We start from the raw sequence: 13,638 nt of genomic DNA, 5'->3' as shown, positions 1-13,638 counted from the left end.
ATTTATTATTATTGTTCCGACTTTCGATACGAAAATAACAGAATTTTTATGCTAGGGGTGAGTTTTTTTCTTCAGATAAATTTCGATTTTTTAACTAGCCATTTTTGATGAATTTTTTTTTATCATTCAAAAGGTATTGGTGTCCTGAGCTTAAATTTGGAAAGATATTTCACCTGTGATCATTTTTCGTAAAGTTATGGGGGTTTAAAGATTGCCATTTCGGCCAATTTGGGACAATTAACGCGCGATATATTTCGCGCTATTAACGCGTAAGCGGAAATTTAATCCGTCTCAGAAATCGTTCCAAATTGGTTGAAAGACGCTTATTTGCCATAATGACTTGTTACAATGAGCAAAATCTATTCTCCTGTACTTTATATGGCGTGTGGGGGGATGAATTCATAAAAAAAAATTTCGTTTTATTTTTATTACATTTTTTTTTGTTTTAATACTGCTCCATAAACCTTAAAAGGCAGTCGCAACATTCAGGACTTCGCCTTGATACGATTAGTCTTGTTATCATATGAGCATCAATTTCATGGTGTCGCGAGTGGTTTTATCACGTTAATTATGAACATTCAATAGTTTAAGCATAGCCTAAAATGTCCGCATGTACGAGGCAAAGTAAAAAGAGCTCTCATTTCATTTAATTTTAAAACTTTTTGCTTTTGCAAAAATTAAGATTTTATTAATCCAAATATTTTTTTTCTGCTATGCATCCTCAATAATTCAACTTCAAAATTTTAATTGGAATCACGCAAGTAATAGGTTAGGGCTAAAACTAATTCAATTTTAGGGGACGGGGGAGCCAAGAGAAGGAGCCTTTCATTAATTTTAGCACCTCCATTTTATTTAAAATAAAGTGTGGAGGGGCTATAGTTATTTTGTTTCCAGACTCGACTCGCTATAAGGTCAAAGAGCCGAGAAAAGACCCCAGAATAACTATACAGACCAGAAGTGTATTTGCAGCAGTGCTTTGGCAATTGGTTGCATGAAGTCATAATTAGTCCTCCAGTGATTTTGACACAACTCGGCTTGGAACTTCTTTCCCAATATGGTCACAAACTGAGGAATACTAACTGCATACATGAAGTAAAACACGATATTACTCCCGAAACAGAACATCCAGCTGACTACTGCAATTGTTCGGAGGAAGTGCTTGTTTTTCCACAATTCCCCGCTGTTCACACACATAACGTTGTCGGATCCTCGGCTCATGGGTTTCCGAATGACGAAGTAGCGCTCGAGAGCTGTGATTTGTCAGATTTAATAGTCCCATCCTCATTTTTATTCATCCTGCGTTTAGTTTTCAATAAGTTATCAAACAACTTTTCTAAAACTCAAAAAATGACAAAACGAAAAGGCTTAGAACGACCGGGACTTTGCCCTCAGAATATCAGAGTTGAAATAAGCGTCTTAGCTTGTTCACTTAATCGAATTAGTATTTTTTATTACTCCCTCAAAGTTTTTTTTCTTAATAAAACTTTTTCAAAAATTCTCACTGAGTTACTACCCACCACTGTACATTTTCAAAATAAACACATCCAAAACACAATTCCGCAAAAGCTAAGCCGAAACGACAAAGTCTGAATATACCAAATGCTCATTTTGTCAGTTTTCATTTTAGAAGCTAAGTCACAAACCAGTGAAAAAAAGACAAACTTTGCTTCGCTTGATTTTTTTGATTTCTTAGGGATTAACCCACATAGTGCAGATTGACTGAATCAAAATCGCAATATCAAAAAGAGCTGGTATAAAATATATATTTAGTGCATGTTTTTGGATCTCGCGAAGGGTTCATATTCTGCTACCTGCTAGGTAAGAATCTTCAACCAACGACTACTAATCTACTACATCATCGGCTATGTATATACAAATATTGTACTAGGTAACAATCTGAAAATTGGAGGAGGGACCTAGGAGGAGGGGCATATGCATGTTTTATGGTGTAACGAAGGGTTTTACAAGGTTAAATTTGCATACCAAATATGTTTTCATGGCTAATTAGTCCTTATTAACAAATTTTGTAGCAATCAGACAATGCGATCAAAAAACTATTTGAAACTTTTGCAGCAGGGAGGAAGGAAAACAGACGGGATATGGATAAAAAATCACGTTTCAATTTAATCGCAGAGCAGCAACGGGGAATTTATTTTCTACACATTCGTAAAACAATTGATTGCTTAAATATATTGTTTTAGGAAGAAGTTCTTGAGGGTATAAGTTGCTCGATCTTTTTGTCAAAGCATAGCATTTCAACAGGTTTTTTTTGGTTAAAATTATTTTAAAAAATATATATATTTCGACTGCTGTATTTCAACACGATCTTTAAATAGCAAAACCAAAACTTTCCAGTTTTTCCGTAAAATATGCCAAAAATGTTAATTCAATCATTTTTGAAACAGTTTTGGAGTTTTTTGCTCCAAATTTTGAAAAATATTTGAGTTGAGTGTAATTTTTTTTCTGCAGACAAAATCAGTTTTTGTTTGCGATTGAGGAAAATTGGCAAAAAAGTGCGAATTTCGATACGCTTAATCTTGGCGTTTCATAGATTGGAAGTTATTTAAGTGGAAATACTTAGCAAGATCGCGATTTTCTAACAGGCAATTTGAAGAAATTTTTTACAAAGCAAAAATTAGCAACACCGTGAATTCAAAATCAACAAAAAGGCTGCTCGTATATCAAGGCTAAGCCTCGAGCCTTCCGACTAACTCTTTTGTCGATCACAAGTTTTTTGTTTAAGAAATCATTAAATTGAAACTTTTTTGAATATTTACAAGAAAAAAATCCTTTTTTATCCCCTCACAAGTTATATTAGGTAACAAATGTTATATTTTGCATCTCATAACGTAATAAAAAAGTGAATTGCGAATTGCTTGGCTCAGTTCAAATTGAAGGAATAATTCGACCCGACCGCTCGCTTACGCTTTAAAAGATTGAAATATATCGCTCGCTAAGTATCCCATTTTGATTTGTAATCGTCAAATAAGTCCCAAATTCGAGCCCTTATAACATTGTAAGACCTAATCACAGATGAAACGCTTTATAATTGAGCTCCAAACAACATTTTCTTTCATATATATATTTCAAAAAAAAATTCAAAAATGCGTACTCGAAAATTCGAAAAATACGCCGAGCATAAATTTTCAGCATTTGTTTGAAAATTGGAGCAACAAAACTTTCATTTTTGTCATTGTTTCAAAAAAACTATTTTGCGACCACTGTAAATTAGTTTAGGATTGTTAACCAGCGATGTATTTTGTCCTAATAAAGCGCAAGCAGCCGTCTAAATCATTCCAACATGAATTGAGCTAAGCAATTTGATTATTTTAATACGTTACAAGACACAAATAAGAAACCTTAATTTACGAAGCCCGTGGAGATGAAACTTAGAGATGAAAATCATTAAAGATCTTTATTTAGAACTTTTTAACCATATCTGCCCCAAAAAAGCTCTTAACTGCAACCATTGTTTCATTGAATAAAAATTTCTAGGAGCAAATACTATGCTTTTTGGACAACCATCAATACTGAGCTGACGCCTGCACTCAAGGATTCGACCCCTGATTACCCAAAAGACTGCCGCCCTTTAGTACTGTTTCATGGTCTCCAGTTTGAGCTGGCTGGCCCTAAAATGTTAGTAAAGTTTGCCTTCGGCGCCAATATATTCGGCGCCTGAGGGGAGAGCACGCCTCAAAAAAACGCGATGTGTAGGTCAAAACTGTCCAAAAGTGCCTAAAAACGCGTTTTTGACCTGTTTTTTTAAGAATTCGCCCTCGGTCATATTCGCCCTCGGTCGGAAAATGAACTTGGTCAACCTTAGAAGAAGTAGACAAATTTTTCCATTTTTTTTTGAAAATCTTCCCTCGAGAAAATCCTAGATCCGTCACTGACTATAGTTACTAGTTTATAGATTTTGAAGCGCTGTCGCAACAACAGGGCAATGTCCTGATACAAACAATGTCCTGTTTTTATTGAATTCGGATATATTTTTAGCCACTTACCCTGAGGCTTAAAAGCTCCCTGAGAAAAGAGAGAAAAAACCATTACTATTTTCGGGTCGCTCTAAATGTACTTCTTTCAAATTTAATTATTTTGACGCTCCTTCAACGCCCAAAGATGTTAACTTTAAAAGCATTTGACGGAAGTATGTAACTTTATCTGAACATTTTATTTTCTGAAACACTATTTAGATTCAAATTACAGCAAGTAATTGATAATTCTCGGAAGTTTGATTCAGTTTAAGGAAAATTTAATATTGGTACACAATACACATGAAAGATAGAGCATTTTCACCCAAAGGAACATAGTTCGGGCAATAAAGTGACGTCTAGGTCATATTCACTAATAACTAGAGAAACAAAATAACTCTCCCTTTTCATAACAACTACGTAGTTTGAGAAATAATCAACCGGTGCTTAAAATATTAGCGATTTTATACCAAGGTCCATAACCATCAAATGATTGCATAAGTTAAGATATAGATAGATATTTATAAGTTCAAAAAATTACGGTATTTTTCTTTTTTTTTGGCAAAGTTAAAACTAAGCTGTAACAAAAAATTAGTGTTGCATTTGATTGCATTTGCAAATTTAATTGCATCTGGTGCATGTATATATTTCACTATAGTGCATTTATTGAAAGTTTCATTATATTACAGAGTTTTTTCATAGCGTGCAGATGTCAAATTTTTTAGATTCCTTTTTCTAAACTGAGTTTATGCTAATTGATTGAATCGATTCAGTTGAGATATTTAGAAGTAACCAACTTTTTTTCCTTTTTTTTCGCCTTCAGCTGCAGAGTTTTTTGGTGCCTTCGTTGGAGATAATTATTAATGTTAACGTTCTAAAACAGTTCTAATTTAGTTCTCATTCTCATTAAAAGCGTTCTAATTCAGCAATGGCCCCCTCAATTATAATTGACAAATTTTTGAAGAGGGCCCCCGTTACCACTATATTACACCACCACTTATATGTTGAACGACTCTGATTTTTGTGCTTTCGGCGCTAATATGCTCTGAATTTAAAGAGGGAGCGCGCGCCAAAAAACACGATTTTTTCAAAAACTGCCTTAGCGCCACATTTTTAACCTGTCTTTCAATAGTTTCCCGCAGTGACAAAAACGGATAAAAATTGATACTGTACAGAAAAATTTACAGATTAATGTAAGTATAGAGTCAATTTTGCTACAACCATTTTGCGCACGATAGATAGAATCCTTTTTTTTTCTGTAAAAAAAATTGAGTAAAAAGCATCCATTATAATTTTATTTCATAAAACTCATTTTATCTGAGGGCGAAAGTGTTGAGAAAATCGGTATATAATGTTTTATAATATGTTTATAGTCTGTATAAAAACTGTATATAATCTGTCGATAATGTGCATATAATTTGTTTATAGCATGCATAAAATTTGATAGAGAAAAAACAGTTTTTGCGTGTTTTGGCAATGATTAAATAATGAAGATATACAGAATGAAATTTTTGCATAACAAAATGTATTATAATCGATTATTAAAAGTACATAATCGAAGTTTTACTATATAAACTTACAAAAAAAATGTATTTTTTCTAATGATAATAGACTTTTTTTTTTTTCATTTTTGTCACTACGGGTTGCCTGCGGCACATGATTTTTTAAAGTAGGTACTTAGATGTGTTTAGGGGAACTCGGAAATTTAGTTTGGTAAACCAATTTTCTGCCCACACCACTGGACCTTATGTTAGTTAATTCAAACGGCTAGTGTTCACTCCTAGATCCCATTTTTGATCATGCGGGCATAAGGCAAGAACAAAAAAGGCAGTATATTTGATGAGTAGAGAGTATAAGCATCTTGCGCAGTACTCAGAAACAAATAGGAATAGCATAAGAATCGGGTATCCAAAGGCAGACTACGATCTCAAAAAAAAATTAATTGTGCTTCAAATTTTGAAGAAATGGACTAAAAATTTATTTTTACCTGATGTTTATTCAATTAGCCAGATTTTCACATATCAGTTTCTCAATTAACCGGTTTTGATAGCAGTTTTCTTACGATCTGAAAAAAAACTGATGTCGGAAGACTTAATTGAGCTCAAATTCTAAAATTTAATTTGTTTGTGATTTTTTTCACACCAGTCAATGAGTTAGCTATTTTCAAATTTTCAGTAGAATGTTTGTTTAGAAAACCATTTTTTCTATGAAGTCTAAACATCAATGCTTTAAAATTTAAGTGCATGTGAAAGTGTTCCTCTGGAAAACTTTAGATTGGCCCCTGGATGCTGGCACGTTGAGCGTATAAAGCATTTTCTCGGAATGACCAAAACTTTTTATCATACAATTTCATATAATTCCATACGTAAAAAAAACCTGAAATTCCTATGACCAGCATATTTTCGTTTATGGAAATAGTATGACTAGCAGATTGTCCGCAAATTTATTAATTTTTGCTGCACATTTTTGTGTTCTGTACTCAAACGCAATATTCAAGGAGTAAAACAAGAGTAAAAACCTTAACTTTTTGTAATCGGCTTGAAAAAGTTTACTCAAAAGTTGATAAATTTGGCCTGAACTTTTTGATAGGTTAGAGTATATCTTGCGATATCAAATCATTCAAACTATCAAATTTTGTTCGGCAAAAAAAAATCTTAGTCAATTTTGTTTTATTTGAACAAAAAACTCAGCCTGGACTAAATTAAAGAAAAAAACTGCATTCATTTTTTTGAGAAATACTCATTCGTGCAAAAGAGTGATATTGCGCCTAATAATAGTCGAGAAAAAGTTTCACTGAAAAAAGGGTTTTAAATTTTTTGCAGCAATATAAGAATTGCTCATCATACAGCATTTAATTTTCATATTTGGAAATTGTAGAATTAGCGTTTTTCCATATACTCTGTGTATGGATTTGTATGACAAGCCTTTGTCTTGTAGTGAATTGTATAATGAGCATTTTTTGTGCATGGATGTCAAATCGGGAAGCAATTTAAAGAAAGTTTTTACCAAATGAAATATAGCAACGCTGTTAACGCAAAACAAAAATATGGTTTATGTGCGACATCTTTTTCAAAATGTTTTTCATTTTGCGACTACTGTAATTGAAATTCCGAGTTTGATATGGCAAAGTTTCCAGAAAACTTCGACGATTTCAGACCCTTTTTTGGCATTTTTTTTGTCTGCCTAAGTCCCTATGAGATGCTCTATGGGACCTTTGTAGTCCCAATAAGGGAACAATTTCAACCGCAGACGATGGGAGTGAAGTTCAATTATAGAGCGCCAATTTTTGGATTAGAAGATGGTAATAGATTAAATTTATCAGTAAACTTTCTCAAATATTGAGCCTTAACTGTACACCCTCGAATGGAGCAATGTGAATTTGAAAGCGTTAAATAAGAGAAAGGATAAAATGTAACCTTCATTATGAAAAAAATGAACGAGGTAAAAAAAAAGAGCCTGGTTGAGGGGGTGGGGATGATTATGCACCCTTAGATGGCTCCATTCATTTAGACATTTAATCAAAATATAATTGCGCCACAAATGAAGCTGATTCAGATTTTAATGGATTATTTTGGTTTTCAACTTATTTCATGTCACTAGTAATCGTCACTCCACTAAAACCGAATAAGTGTGTCTCAAGTTTTCTCAATTGGTGGACAGTACACTAATATAATTCAACAACAAAATCAGATAAAATCCTTTTTTTCATTCCGCTCTTTTAAGAAAATGAAAAAATCAGGCCTTCAAAGAAGGCACCTCAAAGAAGACTATTTTAAAACCGTTTCGAACGTTTTTTTTTCTTAATTCAAACATTTTATTTTAAATCATTATTAAGGAAAACTAATCTGAAAACATGTTTTTTCAGATTGTTTTTACAGCGAGTGATTCCTCGTCCACTGACTATCACGAATGCATCGTACACTGACTACCAACCCCAATAAGTTTAACCTACAACCTATAAGTGTGGTAGGGGGATTGTCGATTGTGTAGATGTTGATAATGTGGATGAATGAGAGGTGAATGATTATGACGAATGAGAGGACAAAAAGGGGATAAGTTGGGGGTAAATTTGGGCGAATATGTGCAGGGGCGAGAATATAATATGAGGGCAGGAATTGGTGTGTGGGGATAGGAACTAAATTGAGGGATCAGCAAATTATAGAGAACTGAAAATGTACGAAATAAACTTGTGGAGAGAAAAAAAACTAGAAAGCAAATTTGTCTTAAGCTTGTATCAGAAGTTTTTTAATCTTGCTTTCTAGGTCCCATGACAATCTACCTGCTTCGAAATTACCCTATGAAATTTTACCCTATATTCATCTACCTTATGCCAGTTTACCCTATGTCAATTTACCCTATGTTTTAAAAATATATCAATGGGCATAGGTTAAAATAAAAAAGAGTAAGTTGAAATTGGGTAGATTGTTCTGCTACCAAAATAAATTCTAGCTCGACGGTCACAAAAAGAATCTATAAGTTGCAACGATCAAGTTTCGATGTTGCAAAATTTCAGAAAAATCTGAAAAAGGTCAGCTTTCTTTAAAAAAATGGATTGATTTTCATCATAATCAAATGCAGTCAGTTTATTATCGATTGTATCGATCTTTTTAAATTTTACAACTAAAACAATAATGAATTATTATTCCAGAGAGAGCTTTAATTCAAATCTTCTTATGAAAAAGAGTTCAGGTCGGAGCTCTAAAATTTCCGACTCAACTTCAACGTCTGTGAAAGTTTTTTTGAAAGTATCAAGTGATAAAAAACATAAAACAATTGAAAACAGCTGCATTACGAGGCCAAACTGTGCATTTTGTGAATTATAAGCGAATTCCGCAACAAGGACGCCCCTTTATACTACTTTTGTTCTTTCATTCTCTTTGATCGTTCCGACAAAATTTTAACATGTTTAAAGACTTGTCTCTGGAATCCAGGAACATACAGAAACAAAATTGTGCGCCCATCCAGTGCACAGTTTCGCCTCGTAAGGTATTAGTCAATCAAAAAATACGTCAAAACTCTAAAATCAATTACGGTCAAAGTTATATCAAAATGAAACTCTGACATGTCTCCGCCAAGCTTAGGAAGATTATGATCTCCAAAAACTTGGAAGACTTTATCCTTTTTAAGAGAAACGTTTATAAAAATTTGTTTTTATAAGATTTGTTTTTTATCTAGTATTTAGAATTTTGTAGAACACTACACCACATGATGTGTTAAGTACAAAATGATGTTTATAGCGTCTAGCAGCCTGTTAATTGCAGCAAATTTTTTGTCTCAGTTCAATTCGGAATAGTTAATGAGCGTCTAGCCTCTAGTAGCCTGTTAACCGCAGCAAATATTTTGCCTCAGTTCAATTCGGAATGGTTAATGGTTCTCATCTTTTTGGATTTTTAGGAAGTCGCTTTTTTTAAGAATATACCAAAAACATATTCCAAAGAATTGAAAATCGTCTGGATAAAAAAACAAATACCCAAGCACAAATAGTCCGTCACTTTCTTCAAGAGCGGGAACAAAAACGTTATTTAATCAGAAATTGTCCAAAAATTTAAGTGCCAAAAAAATGATCAATTCATTTCCAAGAACTCCAGCGCAGTATAGTTACTTGTTAAACCTGTAAACCTACTTTTTGTTCTATTGTGACAAGTAATTTAGGGGAAAATTTAGGTGTTGAAAATTTTGAAACCTTCTCCAAGTATATTTTTAGTCGCAATTCTTTGAAAACCCATGCTTTTAAATTGTTTTTTCAAAAATGCATCAACTTGGTTCTAAAATTTCCTGGCAACCAAATCAAATCACTTCAGGCGCAGTGCTTGACAAATGAAAATTAATTCAAGCTAGTTTACCAGTTCAATTATAAAATTAAATTTTGTCTTACAAATAGAGGATGCTACGTTGATTCGAATCTAATCTAAATTTGTAATTTAAAAAAGAATGCTCGTATATCAAAGCAAAACCATGAATGTTTTGACTGTCCTCTAACTGGTCTCCAATAAATTTAGATTAAAAACTTTGTAAACTATAAAATTTGGTATCCCAGCATGAAATATTATCTTGTAAATTTGAATCGTGTTGGAAATCGATTTGATCATTTTAGTTCGCCTCGGTTTGAGTCTGAAAAATTTTATTAGCAAATTATAAAAATATCCACTTAATGTTTTATCATTTTTCTTTCAATTCCAATTCAACGATCGTATGTGGAAACGATTTAAAATTTCGCAGAAGAAACTACACGGTCTTTCAAATCCAAAAAAACTTCAAAGAAACAAAGTGTGACATCCAAATGAGTGCAGGATAGTTCGCTACACATCAGATTGCTCAAACTATTCTAAACTAAAAAGCTTTTTCCAAATGAAATCAGGCTGGAGTATGCACCAAGTTCAAGAACATTTTAAACTACTTTTCCTAGAGATCTTTAAAGCTTTAGAAGAAACTTCGAAAAATCTTAGAGAATCTTGAAGCTATTTTCAAGATTTCAAGAAAACTTCAAATTTGCTTGATTGGCTGCAGGGGATGTGTTTATGGCGTTGGACTATTAAACGTTTAATGAAAGACATGAAAAGTTTTTTTGTTTTTGATAAATTTTCAACATTCTTCAAGACTTTTGCAAAATTTTCAAGTTGAGTAGACCTAGGAATTGATTGAAAGGATAAAGTTGAGCAACTTAAGAACATTCGATTTTCCTCTTTTTCTTGTTCAGCGGCGCAGTTTTTAGGCGCTCACTTTGGAGGCGCTCACTTTGAATTAAAACTGATTTTCAACGTTAACGTTTATAAAAACGGTCACATTGAAAATCAGTTCTAATTCAGTTTTCATTAAAACCGCTCTAAGTCAATAATGGTCCTCTTCAGATCTAATTATGAAATTTTCACAGCGGGTTTTTCTCTATCACTATAAATTTTCACCATTTTTAGGATGCACGATTAAATTTCTTTTTTGATTTTGGTGGCAACATACTGTAAATTTGAAGAGAGAGCGCGCGCCAAACAAAGCGATTTTTTAAAGATATTCCAAGAAGTGCCTAAGCGCGACACTGTTGGCCTTTTCCTCAATTCTTTGCCTGTCTCGTATAACTTTTTTTGAAGAGGGACTCAGATGTGTTTAGTTGAGCCCGGAAAATCAATTTGGTAGACCAATTTCCTGCCCACACCACTGGACACTATGATAATTAATTCAAATACCCAGTTTTCTCTCCGACGATCAAATTTTGATCATGTGGGCATAGGTCAAGAACAAGAAATGCAGCATTTTCGATTTAGAGGAATAGGAATAGCATAAGAATCGGATGTTCAAAAGCAGTCTACGATTGCAAAAAAAAAATTCTAGTTTTGAATAGAGTGACTAATAATTCACTTTTGGCGTCGTTTTCAATTCAATTAACCAGGTCTGGAAATTTCGGCTTCTCAATTAACCAGTTCTTACGGAAATTTTCTTGCCATCTGAAAAACTTGATGTCTTAAAATTTAATTGAGCTCAAATGTTAAATTTTCTTTGCGGAGTAATTTTTAAATTTCAATTTACCTGTGAACTTTTTTGTGTAATAGCCATTTTGAGTGAGATAAATCGCGCCAAATTTCCATTTTTTGAAGAAAAAAACGTGTAGCAAATCGAGGAAACTGATCTGTTTCGGAAATGATTACAAAACTAATAGTGCCACGCTTATTGAGCCTATTAGTGTGATAGTAAGTACAAAAAATATCACTTTATTTTCTAAGGGAAAAAAACACCGCACCAACCCCATCAGCTTCTTGATTTTTTCCAACCAATCGATGTGTTAGCCGTTTTCAAACTTTCAAAAGTAAAGTTGTATAGAAAACAGTTTTTTGTTTCAAATTAATTTACGGTGAGTAATTCCTCGTCAACTGACTATCACGAATGCATCGTACACTGAATATCAACCCCACTATTTTTAACCCAAACTATGAGTGTGGTGGAGGCATTGTCGATTGTGGAGATGATGAACGAGAGGACAAAAAGGGAACAAAATTTGGGTAAATTTGGGCAAAGATGTGTGGAGCGAGGAGCAAAAATGAAGGCAGGAAATGGTAAGTGCGTGGGGATGGGAACTAAGTTGGAGGATCAGCAAAATTTAATGAACTAAAAACCTACAAAATAAATTTGTGAAAAGAAAATTTATAAAGCAAAATTTAAAAACTTCTGTTACAAACTTAAGACAAAGATCCCATGACAATCTACCCAATTCTAATTTACCCTATGAAATTTTACCCTTTTTTCATCTACCTTATGTCAGTTTACCCTATGGCAATTTACTCTTTGTTTAATAATTATTTTAATGGTATAGGGTAAAATGAAACAGGGTAAGTTGAAAAGGATAGATTGTCCTGCAACGAAAATAATTTTTAGTTCCACGACCACAACAAGAATCTATCAAATGCACCAATCAAAGTTTGTGGTTACAAAATTTCAGAATAACCGGAAAAAAAATGATTAGTTTTCATCATAATCAAATGCAATCGATTTATTATCGACTTCAACGATCTTTTTAATTTTTACTACTAAAACAATAATAAATTATTTTTCCAAAGAGAGAATTATTTCAATGAAAAAGGGTTCATGGCAGAGCTGTGAAAATCCGAATGCACTTCAACGTCTTACGAAACAGTTTTTGAAACTATTAAGCGAAAAAAAAATAAAAAATTGAAAACAACTAAACACAAAAACATTAGAGTTTGAGACTGCCTTTTAACTGGTCTTAATAAATTTGAATAATTAATTTTTTGATAAACTATGAGTTTCGGACGACCATCATCAATTTTTATCTGAAAAGTTTGTTTCGTGTAAGGAATCAATATGATCAATTTTGTTCGCTTCTCCATATCCGTCTAGTGCTTTATCATTTCTCTTTCAATTCCAACTCAACATTTTTTATATGGAATTCGTTTGAAATTTTGCAGAACAAAAAGACATGATTTTTGAAATCCAAAATATTGTCAAAGTAAACAAGGTTGGCATCGTAAGAGTGCTGGATATTACGGTACGCATGAGTTTTAAGCGTATTGAAGCTATTCTAAATCAAACAAGCCTTTTCCGACCAAAGTTACGCCAGTGCATGCAACGAGCCTGAGAACTGAAATATTTCAGGATTGATCCTAAAGTTTTCAAAATCTGAAGCTTTTGGTCTGCGTCAAAAATTTAACTTTTTGATTTTACTGAAAAAAAAGAAAGAAACAAAAAATCGTTTTTCGTAAAATTTCAGGGGTTTAAAGATTGCCATTTTGGCCAATTTTGGACAATTAACGCGCGATATTAACGCGTAAGCTGAGATTTAATACGTCTTAGAAATCGTTTCAAATTGGTTGGAGGAAGTTTGTAAGCCATCATTGATTGAATTGTTACTAGGAGCAAAATCTGTCACTTTGTACTCCATATGGCGTGTGGGGGATGAATTTCACAAAAAATCTCAAACTAAAAATAAAATCATTTTTATTTATTACTTTTAATTTTTTCAGGTTATTACTGCTCCAAAGACCTTAAGAGGTAGTCGGAACATTCAGGGCCTCGCCCTAATACGAGCAGTCTTGTTTACTTTTTAAATTCGATTTATTTGATTTCCTGAAAACTGATGTTATATCAGATCGATTAAAATTGCGATCTAAAAATTAGAAAAAGAATGCAGAATTTTTTTTCAAATTATTGTTTAGCATGTTGT

General features: G+C 33.0%; 1 protein-coding gene across 1 annotated transcript in view; it reads right to left on the bottom strand.

Moving 5' to 3' along the window:
* The window catches only part of LOC134840372 (uncharacterized), a 33,808-nt gene extending 32,562 nt beyond the window's left edge, over nt 1-1,246 (bottom strand). The window contains exon 1 of the mRNA XM_063856139.1: nt 953-1,246. Coding sequence (XP_063712209.1) covers nt 953-1,218 — 266 coding nt within the window. The 5' untranslated portion in view covers nt 1,219-1,246. The remainder of the gene's footprint in view (nt 1-952) is intronic.
* Nucleotides 1,247-13,638: the final 12,392 nt, after the last annotated feature.

The sequence above is a fragment of the Symsagittifera roscoffensis genome, chromosome 2 (genome assembly GCF_963678635.1).
Source record: "Symsagittifera roscoffensis chromosome 2, txSymRosc1.1, whole genome shotgun sequence".
Taxonomy (NCBI): domain Eukaryota; kingdom Metazoa; phylum Xenacoelomorpha; order Acoela; family Convolutidae; genus Symsagittifera; species Symsagittifera roscoffensis.
Note: the sequence above shows the minus strand (reverse complement) of the source record. Positions and strands in the feature narration are given on the sequence as shown.